The sequence below is a fragment of the Nipponia nippon genome, unplaced genomic scaffold (genome assembly GCF_047370975.1).
Source record: "Nipponia nippon isolate SJK-2023a ecotype South Korea unplaced genomic scaffold, ASM4737097v1 scaffold_2, whole genome shotgun sequence".
Lineage (NCBI taxonomy): Eukaryota > Metazoa > Chordata > Aves > Pelecaniformes > Threskiornithidae > Nipponia > Nipponia nippon.
In genome coordinates this window covers 73,314,837-73,334,439 of record NW_028262336.1, presented here as the reverse complement: position 1 = coordinate 73,334,439, position 19,603 = coordinate 73,314,837, and the positions used below count along the sequence as shown (strand labels likewise).

The following is a 19,603-nucleotide window of genomic DNA, read 5'->3' as shown; positions in this document are numbered from 1 at the left end:
ATCAACAACAAGCAAGCCATCTAGAAGTTACTCTTATGTCAAATGCAAGAGGAGGACAGAAAGCTGCCATCCCAAACTAGATAAATTAATCCAGTTACTGTGTTACTTAGCTAAACTGTTCCCTATTTTCCTGTATCAGTCACAAAAAATCAAAAGACTAACCTTTAAAGGCAAAGAATCCTCTTCATCAGAATCCTTGAACTCAATGCATACTGCAATATTTCTAGCCTAAAGCAGTATTTAAAAACAAAAACCCAAACACTTAATCATAAGGATCATCACAGAAATACAACACGTAAACAATCCTAACCAAACCCGAGAAGAAGAACGTACAGTTTTCCTGTACTCACCTTTGCAAAAGACTTTTGACTGTCATATTTCAAGTGCTTTGGATAAACATAAAGATGATTGTTGTAGATGGTGAAAGGCTGAGTGTGTTTTGGTATACAGGGAACGAATTCCTCTATTTCAAATGTTATTAGTGTCTTGGTACTGTTTTCAAACTGTTTCATGGGAATGTATGATGAGTTAACATAATCTGAAAATACATAAAAAAACAATAAAAAACTGAAGAGAAAAAGCCTGAATGTCCATTTAACAGTGTTTATTAATACTCACTTGGAAAATCTGGTGACACATTATCAATTGTAACATCCAGATTTCCTAAAATAACAGGAAGTTTGGCCATCTTTTCAGGTCTATAGGAAGGAAAAAAAAATTCAAAGTCAGGCTAAATGCAAAACTATCAGATGCCAGAGAAAAGAGATAATAGGAAACAGAGGCAAAAGCAATATCCTGAAATAGGAGGGTGAGAGGAAAGGTGGTTTGGGGGTGGATGACTGATCTGGTCTTGCTTTTTGCTTAGATTCAGTTTCCTTCTCTTTTAAATTCTCAAAAAAAGAAAAAAAAAAAAAAAAGGGCTTTAGTCACAAGTGACTAAAGTCAATGCCAGTGATAAGCATTTATGGTAACGGGGTAAGCTTGGGGGAAGAACAAAGGAGGAGAGAAATCAGCAAGTTAACAAAATGCATCTTCTACCTAGTAATTTTTTTCCTACCTCCACCTTTTTCTTGAGTAATAACTCACCCTGCAACATATTTACTAGGAACTAGCTTACTATGAAATTTCTTAGATGTTATCATGTAGCTATTCAGAAATATGACTTGAAGTAGGAGTAATTTCCATGTTAAAACACCAGTGCAGAGGCCTTTAATTAATAAAGGTCGTCAGCAGCATATTTTTTTTAAATTATTGCAGAGGACGTGGACGCAGAATTTTCCCAAAATGCAATCCCGTGCTGTGAAGCAAACTATTTTTTCTGGTTGGAGTCTGGATTCTAATTCCAATAGCTAAGCCTTAGACATTACAATCTCTTTCTCACCAAAATTCCTGTGAAATACTGTACACAATTCCACAAACAGGATGCTGAAATAACCAAAAGCATTTCCTTAATTCACAAAGTAAAGTGATGTGGCAGGCTAATTTACTATATTAGTTTCAGTTTTGATAATAATTTTTATGGCAAAGAGTATCAGTACACAGCAATTTCAATGCTATGTAAACGTCAATGAAACTTTAAGCAGCTTGCTCAAATGGAATTAAAATATCTACTACAAACCTCATCTCCTTATCAGATTTGGTAAGCCAGAATAAAATAAAGAAACTATAGCCCAAGCCTTTTGCAATTGTTCAAATTAATACAACTCCAGCTAACTGTACCATAACAGAAGTGGAAATGCCTTTGTGAAGCAGCAAAGATGGGTCTATTATTTTACATCCTATTTAATAAGAAAGGGGATTAAAACTAGTGTATTAATAGGGTCATCTATCAGTAGGAGATTCTTAAGCTTTGCACACAAACTGATGCAGTCTTTAGGCATACTTTGTAAAAAAGGATGACCAATGTTCTGTTAATTTAGGCATCCTGAGCCACATGCACTCCCAAGGAAGGCGGACTGGATAAGGGCTTGAATCCCTTTCCCTGAGAGCTAGCATTCTCTGTCCAAGGTCAGTGAACATATGATTTATGCTCATACTCGTTTTCCTTTGAGAACCAGAAGAGTGTACTGTGCAAACGTAACTCCTAACACACAGCTACTTCAGGATATGAGGCTTACTGCATGAGAGACATGGCATAATACTTTAGTCCTGCTTGTAGCCCCCGAACACTGCAAAGGAAGGATCTATAGCTTGTATGAAGGCCTTGATTATATTTATACAACTTCTATATTTGAAGTGAAAAGCATAAATACATATATCAAAAGATTAGATGCTCCAGTTCAAGACCATAACAAAAAATGGTGGGGCTTGGGGGGGTGGGGAGTGTTAGGTTGTGCTTTCTTTGTTTGTTTTTTGTTTTTTAAAGTGGGAAAATTAGACTTACTTCCTGAAATCTGCTAACAATTTCAGCATGTCTTCATTTGAAAGTTTATTACTGTCTTGTCTGAAGAGAGGAGAAAATCTTGCATTTTTGTCCAGGGTTCCTGAGGCATCTTTAAACAGCATCCTGAAAGTCAAAATCTTGCTTTCAGCTGAGTTTATGAAAGTGTTGAAATTCACTCCAGGAAATTTCTTTACTACAAATTATAACATATTGCACCATCCTTTATAGTAAGCATTTAGTACTCTTGTCATTGTAGGTGAGTCTTAACATATAAAATAACTCAGTCTAACAAATCAAGCATGAACCATTTCATTCTTAGTAAAATAAAAAATATTGACAATAGAAAACAGTTGGCAATACTCAATGGTTTGAATAATAATATAAATAAATGTTTATAACCTTTTTCCCTACTACAGAGCTGAAGTGAAAGTTTGTTTGTCAGAAATCTTCGGTTAATTGAAAGTAAAACAAGAAATAATTTAAATAGTACATTAAGTTTTACAAGAAGTGAGATGCAGAAAATAATGTTAAAGAAAAGTTAGGAAAAAATACAGATTGACAAGATCTGTCCTTACCTAGCTGCCCAGGCAAAAGGCATTCTATATTGACCTAATCTCTGGCATGCCTGCTTAGCGTTCTTCAAAACTTTCTGTGCAACCTGCAAGGGACATAAGAAACAGCCATGTTTTAAAAATCACATTTTGTGCACCATGAGTACACAAGAACAAAAAAAAAAAACCACAAAAAAACCACGCACATATTGACACTGATATGAATTGGAAAATCTTATTTAGAAGATTAATCCTAAGTATGCAAGTGAAAGACAACTGAAAATACCTCTTAACAATTCATTTCAGGTTTAGCAGGGCCTGCTGATTTCACAGCATTTGGTGGGTGAAAATGCACACCCGATAATACATATTTAATTACGCAAAAAAAAAAATCCATTGTATACAAAACTCATACGAAAGCTAGAGCAAAATTCAACTGGTTTTTAAGACAAAATTGTGACTCCAGATAAAAACATTTCCCCTGCCACTTGCTCCCCTATTTAACCACCCACTCTACATACCAGAACACACTCCTGCAGAGTAAATAGTAAAATACTCTGCAATACTTGTATTACAAGTACACACAGAAAACGGGGAGGAGCTGTATGAAGATCACATGGACAATCCTATGTCTGGACATTGCAACACTGTTTTCATTAAAACTTTAAATTTTCGGTTTTGTTAACTTTTAAGTGAACAGACAATTCCATTATATAGAACCAACATGTATAACAATCAGAGCTAGAAACCCATTAGTTTGAGATGTTCAACACTGAGCTGAACCACCTGAGCTAAAGCAGAAGCTCCTGACAGAGCAGTGGCCTCCTCTTTTCCAGAAACCACCCTCTCCTATGTGCCTACATAGCGCAAAATTATTTGCCAGAGGCAAAAAACACATAGTAAACCTGCATGAATATTATCCCTGATCTATGCTGTTGACATTGTGAAGAGCTGTTTTGATTAGTGTGTGGCCTGAGCCGACTCTCCATTATCCTTTCATGTAAAAAAGGGGAAATTGCACTCAGAAGCATAGAACCTTGATAAGTAATCATCATTAATTCACTGTAATCAATGTTTAAGGGGAGGACAAGTGATCTCTTGGCTATAAAATTTGCTGCTTCCATTTTGCCTTTTTATTGTCCAGAGAAGTAATTCTGCAGGGAACCAGAACTTGCTCATTGCACTGACACACATGGAGGCCTATACAGCTGGTACTGTTCTGTTTTGCTTCAAATTAATATGGTGTAATCCCAGAGAACAAGAACAGAAAAAAATTCAAATTAAGTGTTCAATTGTATACAATTATAAGCAAATGAATACCAGAAATACACAGCGTTAATATAACCATGAATGTTCCTTTTGGCTACTCCTGCAGTACAGGGCAACACAAGTCTAGCACTCAGCATCAGATTTGGGAACACTTTGGCTTACTTAACCTTCCCATATGGCTCAGGCCCAAGACCACCAAAATCAGTTACTCAGTTCAGGTTTGTTTTAACTCAGTAACAGTCAGCATACACTTCAAAACCAGACTCCTAAAATACAAAGCTGCTGTTTTCCAGTGATAGCTGAAAAAAAAAAAAAATCTCAAGTATTCCTGGAAAAGCAAATCAGTAGTCTGATCTATATTAAGACCAAGTGAAAAATACAGGTTTTTTACATGTCACTTAGCCAGCATTAAATCAGTAGGAAAGAACACTGTTCCTCTGCAGAGACTGAAAGTTAACCCTTCCTTCTTCCCTTTCACTAACTGAAAACAACAAGAATGTCAACAGTAGCTGGCATTGCTTACAAAAAAACTTTTCTTCTAGTATCCTGCTCCAACTATTTAAGCATAACTGTAAATCAACAAAATTAAAACTATTTCTTCAGCGACAAACGAGAAGCAGCAACTGACAAAGCTTCTTGTAGATATGTTTCAGAAAACATTAAAATGTCATCCTAGACTCCTGCAAACTTAAGATGTTTCAGTGGTTTATTTCCAAAAGCAATTTGGAGTTCTATCAAATCTGCAAAGCATTTTATACAGAAAAACAGAGGCTTAATGATCTCAGTCGTTCTGAAGGAAAAAACAGCAAGAGTGCAGATAAAGTTACAGTGAACTATGGTCACCAAAAAGTGAGACAAAGGAAAAGTCAACAACGATATAGTAAATAAGATGCATTAACTCAGAGATATACAGTTAATTTCTGACCTATATTTAATATTGCATTGTTCAACAATTTTCAACTCAACTTTCACATTGAAATCTAATACTCTTTTGTCAAATCAGTTTATTTAAAGCCATTATAAAAATTACAGATCATGTCACAATTACAAAAAGCTAAATAAATGTTTCCCAATAATATGTTTGATTTTATCTATAATGTCTCAATTAATAAATTACTAGTGATAACTACAACTTCCTAAATCAAATAATCCAGTTACCTGAATTCCCTATAAAAGAACTAAGCTTTTTGATTGATATTTATTAATTTGAAATCAACCTGTCTTGCTTTCCATGCCACAGAAGAAGACAACATACCTTTGAAGAATCTGAACTTCTCATATATGGTTCAGCACAATGTGTAATACTTCCCTGTAATACCTTCTCTATTCTAGCCACGAGGAAAATGTCAGCATGAGGACATGTGACTGAGAATATTCCCTAGAAATAAAACAAGAGATAAATATAAAAGGAAAATGCACACACATTTTACATCACATAATAGGAAGGCATCCGAAGCATGTAGGAAAAGTCTCTACTTGTATCCAAAATCCTACTAATTCTTGAGGTTACTAGTTCTTACCTGCTTTGGATACTGTAACACAGTTTCATGAATGTCTTGAATTCTGTGTAAGCTATCACCACTGCCATTCATCATTTGTTGAGATGCATTGGGTATCATGTGCCTTACTGAGGCGTGGTTCAAATCAACATGGAAATCTGCTGAAATCTTCCGGTTGTTTTTAATATCAAATAGTGATAATGTGACAAAGAAAGGTTCTACCTAGACATTTAAAAAAAGAATCAAGTGTCATTGCTGGCATCTATATTACTGTAAAAACGCATATGAAAGGAAGATGCGTAACATTTTTATGAACAGTTACACACGGCCATCACTCTAGATATTACTGACAAGATGTAAAACACACTAAAAGAAAAATTCCACTTTCTACAACACAACAAAAAGATCAGTAGCAAAGTTACTCTTTGTAGGATTTAGGCTCTCATTTTGATTTAAAGGAGTAGAACAAACCCCACAATACAAGTTTCTCAATCACAGCAAGAAACTCCTGCCAGTAAGAATAGTGTCAACAAAATATTAAGGCATTCATTACCATATTAACAGAAAATAATTAGATTAATTATTTACATTTGTCGTTGGTCCTTCTTCATTTTCTGCAATGCAGCTTTGCAAATTAAAAGATAAATCATTACACTTCACAAGAATTTTTTTTCCAAATTTCTCTTCAAATGGCTTCACTTCTGGTTCAATACCCGAAAAGTCAAGCTTCTTTAAAAAGAGAAAAGAAAAATTAAGGTTAAGTTCTTTTTCATCTCAAAAGGATCAACATAAAAGAAAATAACATGCCTTCTTGTAAAAGTCTAACCTGTGCATCTGGATCCAAGGCAAAAAGTTTAACTCTGCTTTCACTTTTCAACTTGATTTCTGCTTCTCTGGTACTCTGTTCAAAACAAGAAAAAAGTCTCAGTATCACGCTATTGAATCAAAGTGATTTTCAATTTCATTCCTTTTTCTGTGATGTTCAAAGCTTTACATATTTTTAATTCACGCACTTTTCTCTCCCTAACTGAGCCTTGCAACTCCTTAGTTTAAATTGCTCCATTGTGTCCAAGTAAAAAGTGAGAGAAGACTCCTCTCCTCTAACGGCTTTTCCAGCCTAGAAACACAAAAAAACTTACATCAGCAACATGTAACCTTCCAAGCTCATGGGAAGTATACTCCAGTGTAGCTCATATAGCACTTTAGTTCCTTAAACAATAACTTTCATAACATTTTTTTTTTTTTAAGTGTGAATGTAGATTAAAAGGTCAGAGCTATCCTGAGACCATAAGATTGCTCAGGAAACAACAGGTTACCTAAATTAAGAAACACCATCATAGCTCGCTCTCTTTTTTCATTTTCTTGTTTTGTTGTTTTTTTCTTTTCTTGAGCTCTACTGCCAAAGAAGTGGTTTTCCTGTGGGCAGATGGAAAAACCCCCAAAACTTCCAGAAGATTAAACCCTCATACTTAAAAGTTACTTTACAGAGGACACTGTACACTGATCCCGCCTGGGATTTGTGGATACCTACCTATTAACAGTAAAACAAAAGTAAAGTGGAACAAAATAGAATGTGAAAACTGATGGTATACATAGGTTACTTTTTCAAAAAAAGGTATTATTTAAAGAGTATTCTATGATTTTTGAAGTCACAGAACATGACAAATGGACATATGCATGCACCAAAATTACCCACGTAGGAGAGTTGCCATTCCCAAAGTAGCAGCTGGCTAAACAGGGATACAAAGTATTACATTACAGACAGGTGTCTACTTTTGGATCAGCCTGTATGGGTCAAAAGAAGTCACCAACCCAAAACGCTCATCACTGACCATCAGCTGGAAGTGACCTACTGTCTACATCTGCTTTGCTGCAGGTTGAAGAAACTCCTACTGTGTCTCAAAAAAACAAACAAACCAAAAAACCCCATCAGCTCTAAAACCTCAAAATCCTATTTGAGGTTGATAACAATAAAAAAAAAAAAAAAGATTTTGACTTAAAGGATGCATCACAGAAGAAGAAATTCTGAGGTTTGATTTTGAGTATAGATGCTCTAATGGATTTCATTTACTTTACTTTGCTATCTTTAACACACACAGGAGAAAAGACAAGAGTTGCTGTGAAAGACACAACCCAGACACTCGATACCAGCAGAGTACTGGCAGACTTTGCTTGTTCAACAGCCGGCATGATTGAGAAATACAGGACTAAACGGTGAAGAAGTTTAAAGATGGCAAGAAGGTTGCATGTGTGTTTTGGAAAGGGCATAGTCAGTGGCAAGAACTGAAGAGGAAGATGATCTAGTCACAGGAGCAAGACAGAAACTGTTTCAGCTAAAGCATCTTGAATAGTTTTAGATTTTTCAGTATTTTGTGCACTAAAGACAAGACAAAAATACACATTTTTGACTGACGGATCAGGGGCAGTTGGTCAGAAGTCAAGAACTGAAAACGTATGTAGTCCGACTCTGTCTACAGCATGGCAGTGACTCTGTAATTCCATTTCCTCATCTGTAAAACAGGGACAATGTTTTCCTGCCTCAAGGAATACTGGAGCCCATAATGGTTAAGGAGGTACTTGGGCACACTGATCATGACAGTCACATAGTTATTTAAGATAGAGGTCTAATTTGTTTTCTCTGAAGATTAAAAAACAACAAAAAAAAACCCAACAAAAACCCTACATTCACTCTTGGTACTTAAGTTACAGATAAAAGGAACATGAAGTAGCCAGGACAGACAGACAGATCGAGATATATGTATGTGTGCACATTCGTGCACTGAAGCACACAATACCATCTTATTTAGTTTATGTTACAAACTAATGGCTGTTGATAGAAAAATGAAGGCTTGGAGATGTACTCACAAGGGTTAAACCTTTCCTAGGAATACCGTTTTTTCCCCTACTGTCAGGTGCTCTGCAATCACCCCTGAAGGAATTTCTCTTTCCTCATAAGCACATGAGGTCAGCTATTGTGAAAATCTCCTCCTAGAACCAACAAAAATAATAGAGCAGCTATAAACTCTTCTAAAAGAAGGCTCAATGCCTTGTAAGTCTTCCACTGGGGAAAAAAGAACCAAACCCAAATAACAGCTGAAAAGACAATGCAAGAAAGAATAGAGGACAAAAAAAATCCTCAAAACAGACAGCATTTATATAAAGCAATCAAGTTAAGGCACAAACAGTGTACTAATGTAAATGGGGAGTTTTTCCCTGTACTTCTCCTCATAAAAAAAAAATAAAAATACATTAGAGCAAATTATTTTGAAAGGTAGTGTTTAGTAAAGGTGAACTAGAACGGGAAAACCAAAAACCTTATTTTGAAGGAAACAGAAATTTAAATGGGTTATGACCACGGCATAAAAAAAGCCAGTCCTTAAAGAGCTGAGAAAAATAACACGCTAGAAAAATACCTAGCTTAAAGAGCTGCGTGCTTCTGATTAGAAGGTCATGGAAACAGGAAGCAGCATTTGTAGTACTAAAGCTATATGCAGGTGCTGCAGCCCTGAGTAAGAGTCCCCTCCAGAAGTCATACGGAACCTAAGCATTCCAATAACTCTGACTATAAAGACAGAAAAATCTTCCGTATAGTAAGAGCATCTAATTTTATAATTGTTTCTGAAATAAATTTTCATAGCCTCATGAAAGTATGCTGTTTGATGCCTACAGCTCTTCCAAGGAAAACTTGATTGTATGCACCACAATCCCAATAATTTCCAAATACAGCTGTAGCTGGTGTTGGATTATCACATAATAGCTTTTTGCGTACATGTGCTAAGTTGATTACAAAGCAGTAACAAAGAATTAAGTCAGCCAACCAATTTGGGTGCTAAAAGCCTGTTAATGTATTCTGACTGGATCTTTTGATATGTTAGCTATTGTAATAGATAGAATTTGTTTTATTGCTGGTTCTCAGTTTATAACCTGCACTCCCTTCAGGAGTATTTACTAGGTCAGACAGATCCTCAGAAAAGAAGGGGAGAGCATTCCAGAGCACGATCAAGCAGAAAAGTTTCAAGACTGCAGGCTGTGCCACACAGAAGAAAGGATAAGGAAGTCAAAGGAAGGAGTTTGGATTCTGCAACTTCAATAGAAAATGGTCACCAGCTCCAGTCCTTAGGTGATTTAACAAAAATTTCTCCCTTAGAACGCTCACAAAACTTATTGTAACACACAAGTCACCGATTTAACTGAAATAAAGTCTGCAAACGGGCTGCGCTAAGGAAGAGTTACTGTTATTTTCTATTTATTTCTATTTTATTTTATTCTTATTTCTATTTTTACCAAACCTCTGGAAGAACAAAATTGAAAAGCAAGAACTATGGCAACACAGGAAGTATCCATGAACTTGTCACCTCGTTACAAATACAAGCATCTTAAAATACATTGACATCATCGCTGCTATTAAGCTCCTCTGGACTTCTAACTATAACAATAAAACTTGACTGTAGTATAACTAGATTTCTATAGGAATACTTTAGCACTTACCTGCATATAATAAAACAATACTAAAGATGCAAAATACAATAAACTAATAAAATAATAAAACATGCTGCTTTTAAACAGTATGTCAAGATTTATATAAGCAACTTTAAGACAGTAGCTAGTTTGCTTCCAAAAGCAGAAAATGAAGCTCAATAACCACATCTAGTCACAAAAGAGCTTCTAAGCTTTCAAAGCACCACAAACTGACTGGAAGCTAGAAGCCAATAGCTTCCTTACCTTTACTGAAAGTTCATGTGGCTAACTTACATTTAGTACTTTATAACCCCAGTTGGCATTTACAATATATATTACCTTGGCAATTTCAGGATAGTAGTTATCAAAACTACTTGATGAGCTTTCCATTTTGCTTTGTTCATCATCTGAAATTATAAAACCACATTAAAAAAAAAAAATAAAAAACCCAAAGCAAACAAACAAAAAACTAAAACACCCAAATGGCTCACTAAACTCCATAGCAAAAATATTTCTGAGGGGTTTTTTTTTTTTAAGTCCTACCCCCTCAAAAGTGACAATTGTTAAGTCCTACACCCTCAAAAGTGACAATTGTTAAGTCCCACCCCCTCAAAAGTGACAATTGTTAACATAAACAGGTTGTGGCCAACGCCATCATTTCATTTTGATGCAGTGACTTCTTGGAGGATGTAACCAGTTACGTAAATTGGTAAAGTAGCAGTTATTTCTAATCTTACCCAGAAAATAACTTTAATATTGATTTTGATATCTGCATGGGGAAAGGGGATACTCAATGCACAAATTTACATTAATCTTTCCACTATGTATTGTAACTTGATTTCAAAACAAGTTCCCTCTGTCCATTAGGTTCCCAGCTCTACTCTCCAACCGTTACTGGATTTACAAAGCAACCATTCAGACAACTATAAGCAACTTACGGTTCTAAGGTCAATTGGGGACCAATGACTAAAACATCTTTCACAGAGCTACAGGCTTCTCTTTTTCCGATTTGTTTTTGTTGCAAACTTCATGTTAAATTCCAGCAATCTTCACCAAAGACTGTGATATCTCATTTTAAGCTCTAATGATCCCTTTTGGTATATCGTGCTATTTATAAGCAGAACAACCTTCTACAACGTCTTCCAGGTTCTTCTGGATATGCATGCACTTGGTCTCATACCAGTTGCCCTCCCCATCCACTCTCAAGAGGAAGAATGCACGAGAGGACATCTAGACTATCCTTTTGTCACCAAACTATCAACTATACCTACATCACATTCCTTACAGGTATCTGCCTTACCTATTCTTAAAGGGCTCCAACAGAAAAGATTCTACATCCAGGCAATCTATTTCAGTACTTCAGGGAAATATTTGTGGTCAAGGGAGTTACATCTAAATTTAAGTCCCTTACTGCAACCGCAATTTCTTATTCTTCTACCTACAGTGACCACAGAACAGATTATTCCATTTTCAGCAGCATTTTACACATTTCAAAACAAGTCCCTCCTAAGTTTTCACTTTTCCTTAAACTGCTCAGTCCTGATTTTTCATTATTGTTCTATTTTTCTAGACTTCTGACCAGTCTCATTATTCTCTTCTGGACTTAACTGGAATCAATACAGAACAGTCCTATTTTAATGCCAAAAGGTCAAAACTCTAATCAGTTCAAACAGACAGTGAAAAGGCCTATAATTTTTACGACTAAAAAAATCAAAAAAGTTTAGCCACAATAAAGCTTTTCTTTCCAAATGCATGTATGTAGACATTGTCACATAACTGTATTAGCATTGCTAGAAACCCCGTTTACCTTCGTGAGACTCTCCATTTCTTTTTTCTTGCATTGCAGCCTCAAAGTTAAGCTGAAGGATTTTGTTCAGAGTGTTTATCCATTCTTCCATTTCAAGTTCACTGTCTGCAGCTAAAAGGTAACTACTCTTGTCTTGCATCTTGAGCTCAAATGCAAAACGTCTGACTTTGTTGTTCTGGAAGAAAATAAAAGATCTTTATAATATCTTTACATACTGTCTACTCACAATCCAAGGAAGTTATGTGTATTTCAGAGCTTTTAACAAAAATATACAGTTTGATATTTCGAACAAGTGCATTATAATTACACTTTTTTGTCTCCATTTGTCCTTTTGAAGATATTTGTATCGTCGCAACAAGTGGAAGGATGAAAGACAACAGCCCATTTTTCAGTTTCCCCTCATCATTCTGCTTGTAATCATAGTTAGACTAATGCAAGGTACAGTGGTTGGGGTCCTTACAATTTTTTATTTTATTTTCCTCTTCCATTAAACAGAAATGCAATTTCTACTGTGTAGAGACCACTTTTTTCCCGTATCAGTTTCTAGACGCTAATACAATACCAATAATAAGTAACAGTAAAACAATGAGTACAATAAGATCAGCGGGAGAGGATACAGTACATAGTATAAAATAATAAAATCACACATCTGGAATAGGGTCATTATGTATAATATTTTATAGTTCAAAATCTCATTTACTTGCCCCTCACCAACAATTCATGTGAAGAAAATAGCTATTTCCAGACCCCTTTATTCTAGCCATTGGATAACTTCTTGACTTCATAGAAATGAGCATTAACTGATTTTGGGTTTGCACCTGATGTTGACCCATAACTAGTCTCAAATTTCTACATGCAGTTCTGAACATCCAGATGCCAAGATGAATGCTGATGGTACTGTAGAATACAATATAGCTTTCAAGACAAGTAAAAACTTTAAGCATCCAAAGTACAGTTTTACTTAAAGATTACTGTATCAGCCCAAAACCTTACTTGCAGTAGAACAAAGGAACACTAATTAAAAAAACAAAACAAAACAAAACAAAGCTTCTGACAGAGTCTGAGGAAATTTCAGGTTACTTGAATTGAACTGATGGAACAGAAAGTATGGAACAGTACTTCATGAAAAGATGATTTAGAAAAAAGGGGATTTTCAGGATTAAAAAAAAATGAAAAACATAGAATCACAGAATGGTTAGAGGTTGGAAGGGACCTCTGGAGGTCATCTCGTCCAACCTCCCTGCTCAGGCAGGGCCACCTAGAGCCAGTTAGCCCAGGACCATGTCTAGGCAGCTTTTGAGTATCTCCAAGGATTGAGACTCCACAGCCTCCCTGGGCAACCTGTGCTTGGTCACCCTCACAGTGAAAAACTGTTTCCTGATTGTCAGAGGGAACCTCCTGTCTTTCAGTTTGTGCTCATTGCCTCTGGTCCTGTCACTGGCACTACTGAGAAGAGCCTGGCTCTGTCCTCCTTGCACCCTCTCTTCATGTATTTATATACATTGATGAAGTCCCTCTGAACCTTCTCTTCTCCAGGCTAAACAGTCCCAGCTCTCTCAGTCTCTCCTCACAGGAGAGATGCTCCATCCTCCATCCCTTCATCAACTTCACAGCCCTTTGCTGGACTCTCTCCAGTATGTCCATGTCTCTCTTTTACTGGGGAGCCCAGAACAGGACACAGGACTCTAGGTGTGGCCTCACCAGTGCTATTCAGCTGTTCAGAGGGGAAGGATCACCCCCCTCAACCTGTTGACGACACTCCCTCTAATGCAGCCCAGGACACCACTAGCCTTCTTTGTAGCAAGGGTGCATTGCTGGTTCGTGTTTAACTCGGTGCCCACCAGGATCCCCAGGTCCTTTTCTGCCAACTGCTTTCCAGCCGAGTGGCCTGTCCAGCATGAGCCAGTACCTGGGGTTGTTGTTCTCCCCAGCGGCAGGACTTAGCACTTCCCTTTGATGCAGTGCCTTTCTTTCATTTGTAACTTCTGAAAAATCTCTATGTTTTCTGATGATGTAAATTAATATTGTAGTGCCCGTAATAGTCCATACCAGAGCCACAGGCTGAGCACCAGAAACAAGCCATCGCCCAAGTCGGAAACAAAAGGGGCCAGAAACAGCCCAGAAGATGGAGAATACATATTACCAGAAAGAGCGCCAAAGCAGAGGAAGCTGAGGAGCAGAAGGAAAGATACATTTTAAGTGCAAGACAAAGACTACAACTGTGTTTAGGAACCACTTTGTTTGTTGGTTTGTTTTAAAAACACATATCAAACTCATTTCAGTGGAGTTGGCCAGAATTGTACATCTAAGGCAAAAAAATTTGTGTAAATCTGTATATAGAACTTGCAATATGATTAAATTTATTACAGTTATAAAACTTTCCATGCAAAGCATCTATTAAATGTGTATCCAAAAACATTACTACAATATTTGGAAAAAAATATTCTTCTGTAAAGCTGTTGTGTATCTCTGCATAAATCTTCAAACAACTTTATACTAATAAAAGTATTATTTAAGAAAGACTTTTTTATTAAACTTTGCCTATTTCTAACCAAGTTAACAAAACCCTAAAACCCAAGAGTTTTTTCCAGGTATGCTGTGCCTAGCAAAACAGTTACATGCTGTACTGTAAATACATAACACAATCACAAGGAAAGAGAAAAAGAAAAAGAAAAAAAAAAAAAAATCTTTTCTTTGGCACTTGCTACTGATAAACATTTTACCAAAGCCCTTAACTTTTTAAAATAAAGAAAAGCACATAAAAGTAACATTATAAAGGTCAAATGAAAGCATCTGAAAGGGTGACTGAGTTTAATACAATTCCCACAACAAAAATCCCACACAAGAAGCTATGCAAAACATTCTACAGCTCACGTAAGCACGAAATGTAACTGAAATGAACTTTAATTTTATGCTGTCACTACTTTGCCATGATTTAAGGTTGGGGGTTTTTATGGGTTTGCCTTAAAATCTTGTTTGATATTTTTGATAAATACTTGACATCAACTAGTAATTTATGTTCTTTTCAGAAAGATTTCTAAAATTCAGCCTCCTGCACTTCAAAATCTCGTTCACTGTTTTTGCAAGATGCAGTGTGTCCAATTGTTTCTCTGCATAGTAGGTACTTATCTACATCTGACAAATGTTATCTGTATTTTAAAAAAATCCATTTGCTATCAAATACAGAATTAACTGGAGAACAGGCAGAATAATTATAATTACCTGAACCACTCCCATGCATGAATCTAGAAATATTGATCCTTTAGGTTCTTTTGATATTTTTTCATCTTTGTAGAAATTGAGATTATAGGATCCATCACCAAGTTGGATTAAGTGGAAAAATCTTCTTTTAAATGACTAGTGAAAAGAAAGGAGGAAAGAAAAACAATCACAACACTAGTATTAATCAGCTTCATATTACGAAGCCCGGAAGTGCTATTTACACAGTAGGTTATAGAAAAAAGCTTTTACTTACACATAACCTAATCAGTATCCTCAGAAAATAAAAGAGAAATCATTAATTTAAAAAAAAAAATTAAAAAATTAACTTAAAAACCTGCAGCAAGATTGTACTATATTATTTGGAAGTATTTTTGACCCACTGGAAGGTATTTAAAATTCACTCTACAATATTACACATAACAGATATTTATTTTGATAACCACAAAAATAATTTAAGTTTGCTTCTAAATAAGGAGGCAATACAAATAAAAATTCATATTACATAGTCCCTTTTCTACTAATAACACACCAGGGTCCAGTTAAGTAAATTATTTAAAACACTGGACTTCTCCCACATACTGGATTTTGAATGTATTTTTTCTGATTTAAGTAAAATAAAAGGGAAGTAAGATTTCACAGATATAAATTACATACAAGCTTTCCTCTTTCATCCCACACTATTTTTTTAAGAAGTAAACCACATACAAATTGACTTCTCAAAGGCACAGTGATATTTATTATTGGTGTTCAGTTTTTACCATGTGTAAGACGTTCTTAAACTTACTCTCATTGTCACGCTGATTGCACTATTCATGTTGCCTTTGTACAGCCATCCTTGTTTTGTTATTCCACCCTTCTGAGACCCAAGAGATGCTGCATCCTGGGGATGAAGAAAGGGAGATGGGGGGGGGGGGGGGGGGGGGGGGGAAGTAAAGTTTTGCATCACAGTCTGAAACTGTTGTATTTATCAACAAATTCAGAAGTCATTTTTAAAAGATGGAATAGCTATGCTCATAATATAATGATAATAATGTACTATGATCCCTGCTGAAATTCTATAGCTTTCTAATTCTAGTTATTTTATTTAAAGACAAGGGATGAGACTGACCTCATCTAACTTTTGATACGTAACCTGACCACTTGTATAGGCTTTCTCCATGCCCAGCAGGATGATCCAACTTCTAGATAGCTAAATATCAGGCAAGATAATGCCACTGAAATAGGGGAAAGAGGGAAAATTCAAAATATTTACTTAAATTTACTTTGTAAGCTTTTTCACATATTCTAACATTCCAGTGCAAGAATTTTTACTAATCTCTATTACCAAAAAGAACAATGTAAACTCATGCTTATCCAAAAATTCAACTGAGATTTCTCAAACCAGTTTGCTTTATATGTATTACTTCAAAGACACTACTTCAGAATTTAGAGAACTAAGTCTTGAATTCTTGAATTGGATCTGCCCTTGTACAGACCAAAATCAAAGCTTTCTAAAGAGAACAAGACCCAACTTGGCAGTAATGGCAAGTTCACAAACAGCAGATCCAATGCATGCATCACACATCACACCCACTGCCTGTATACCACTTCCATCGGCCAGTTGATGGAACTTAATAACTGCACCAAAACCCACAGGATGTTAACAGCTACCAAAAAGCAGTACTCTACTATCAAAACCGATCAAAATGACAGATTTATAATTGCCACAGAATAAATATTAAATCACCAGTTCAAGTAGTCTTTTAGGGAAGTACCAAGCTGACTTTACCATGGTTTCTAGTTGACATAACCCATTTTGACACAACCAGAATATTAATTAAGTAGACGTGTAGGAAGATTTTCAATCATCTAAAGGAGAAATACTCCCGATAAATTATTATCCAAACATTCAAAAATTAGCTGAGTATCCAGTTGAAAACAAAACCACAAAACTTCCTCAAGTGCCTCAACTACTTTTTCTAATTCCTTTTCTCAGCTATTAAGAGAACATACGACAAAAAGTGATTACATATGGGGAACAGTCATTGGTTCAATAACCGAACATTAAAACCAAATTTTGGAATAATATGAATTCATTCTGGAACTAAATCAAGGAACATTCTGTAAAAAGTTACTAGTTCATTTATCTACAGCTTATTTAGTTTGTCTAAATGCATATGCACACGTGAACTTCAAAAAACTGCGAACAGACGGCAAAAGATGCATCAATCTGTTCCTTCAACAATTCTAGTCAGCTTGATACTATGAGAGTTAGGCCCAGTAAGGATGAGATGGTCACCAACTACCAGAGCATCTGATATAATGCCCCAGAAGCATAGACCAGAAGTACTCAGTAAATTTTCATACACTCCAGTGAGTCTCACTGTCCAAGCAATACAGTCCACTTGTTTCATATTTTCAAGTCATTAGCCCCCACCCCTGTACTATTTCCTAGATAACCGTTTTTCTTGTACAACAATCAAGATACAGAGACAACAACTTAAAACACCGGGTTTCCAACTATGGTTCTCCAGCTCCGGTGGTGGGCGTTATCCCCAAGGAAAGGATGGCTTTTAAAACCCCCTTTACAAGTGTAAGATTATGAGTAGATGATGAGTTATCGTCAAAACTTGGCACAAAACAACCAATGCTTTCCACAAACCACACATAGGATCACCCGACATGACAAGAATTCCTTCATTACGTGTGTTAACAAAAATTAAGATTTAGCTCTGTTAAGACTCTTTTTCCAATTCCAAGTCTCTGAGGTGCACTGTTTCCCAACTCCGTTGAGCTGCATGCTGTCTTCTAACAATAAAACTGACTCTCATTTGGGCCTCTCTAGTTACAGTTTCTTTCTGTCAGGCAGAATTCCTGCCTACAGAGCCAAAAAGCTACTGAATCTTTCCAGCTGCCCATCTGTTACTGCAAAGGAACCCAGAGCCCCGTTGTTAACACACGGCTTTTACACTGAAAACATACTTCCTGTTTCCAACCGGTAAGTTGATTTCCTCACTGTTATTATTACTGCTGCACACTGTGCTTCGCTTTTTTTAATGATCTTTCGCACAAACTCGGCTCCAAAATTTACTTCAACAGCAACTGTTTCAACAAAAACAATTCCTTATCTTGATCCCATACCCCAGGCTGATTTAACAATTCCATTTACAAACATCAACCTGATGGCCTGATAGGCCAAATTAGTTTTGGAAAGGTAATTCTCTCCTTTTTAACGATGCAAGATTAAACTAATCTTTATCTGGTTTTCCTCCAACTTTTAATCGCTTGCAGCTTTTTGTTTTCTATCATTCTCTTAATAAATCAGCTTTCTTAAAAAAAACACACACACAAACAAAAGCAAAGCAAACAACCACCAAACAACTAAGCTAAGATTTGCATATGTGCTTTTTGGCATAGAAATATGTTGATGTTTGAAAGAAAAAACCTCTTGCATTAATTCTTTCCTTGAGGAAGGAATTTATGGTCCCCCCACCCTATTCCCATTAAGCTCCCTTTTCTTCCTAGCATGCTTTTTTCTCCTGTTTATATTTTAAGTTCCTCAAAGAGTAGCAGACCTCTTCAGGTTCTCCAGCGACTGTACCTCTGACAGAGATACGACATTCCTGCCTGCTCTAACAGGAAACTGGGCAAGAGGAAACGGGAAGTCCTCTCCACTTCTGCTTCCTAGGAAAACACACACCACCTGATAATAGCCAAGCTATAATTTTTCAGTGTTTAAGTAACTCTAGCCATAAGTATTTTTCCTAGTAACAATCACAGTCAATTATATCTCCATTTAATTTTGTTCATGTTTAACTCACTGTTTTCTAAAACACTTCTGTTGTCAGAAATATCACGGTAAATAATGCCAAGTCTTTTTCATTCCAATATAATAGAAATGATAATTATTCCCATCTTACAAATAGGAATATTTGGATACAGATGCATGAAGTTATTTGTCCAAATATCACAGTGCAGATTAACAGCAGCACTGGAGAAACAGCATCCTGAGACTATCTGTTCAGGAATCTATTTATCTATTCAGATGCACTCCCTGAAAGGCTTTTTCATATTTAATCCAGGAAAACTTGTAAGGAACTACTTTTATTTCATATATACTACTTTTATTTCATATATATTCAGTTCTGAAGACAAGGAATTTAGAAGCAAAAGTAATTGCCAAAGGGTAAAAACCACAAAAAAAAATCATTTTATTTTATTTTAATTCTTTTTTGTGATGCAAGAGTTCAAGTACTCGTAAGAAAAGAAAACACTAGCATTTAAACACTGTGTTTTGAAACAGGGCGTGGTAAGAACTGGATAAATCACACAAATAACAGAAGCAGTTACTGAAAAAAGTCTGGCATTTGAAACACACTTGAAAATTGCTTGAGGCTATAGATCTCTGGTTTCCCTAAGCCAATGACAAAAAAGA

General features: G+C 36.0%; 1 protein-coding gene across 13 annotated transcripts in view; it reads right to left on the bottom strand.

Annotated features, from left to right (window-relative positions):
* Positions 1–19,603, bottom strand: part of DOCK9 (dedicator of cytokinesis 9) — a 134,563-nt gene that overhangs the window by 63,800 nt on the left and 51,160 nt on the right. For all 13 annotated transcript variants that reach the window (XM_087755815.1, XM_087755821.1, XM_087755825.1 and 10 more), the window contains exons 6-18: positions 15,974–16,069; positions 15,190–15,324; positions 11,968–12,142; positions 10,500–10,567; positions 6,529–6,603; positions 6,291–6,431; positions 5,724–5,924; positions 5,459–5,581; positions 2,959–3,041; positions 2,384–2,506; positions 619–698; positions 351–538; positions 163–228 (exon numbers count right to left, since the gene is read on the bottom strand). In XM_087755815.1, coding sequence (XP_087611941.1) covers positions 163–228; positions 351–538; positions 619–698; positions 2,384–2,506; positions 2,959–3,041; positions 5,459–5,581; positions 5,724–5,924; positions 6,291–6,431; positions 6,529–6,603; positions 10,500–10,567; positions 11,968–12,142; positions 15,190–15,324; positions 15,974–16,069 — 1,554 coding nt within the window. The remainder of the gene's footprint in view (positions 1–162; positions 229–350; positions 539–618; positions 699–2,383; positions 2,507–2,958; positions 3,042–5,458; positions 5,582–5,723; positions 5,925–6,290; positions 6,432–6,528; positions 6,604–10,499; positions 10,568–11,967; positions 12,143–15,189; positions 15,325–15,973; positions 16,070–19,603) is intronic.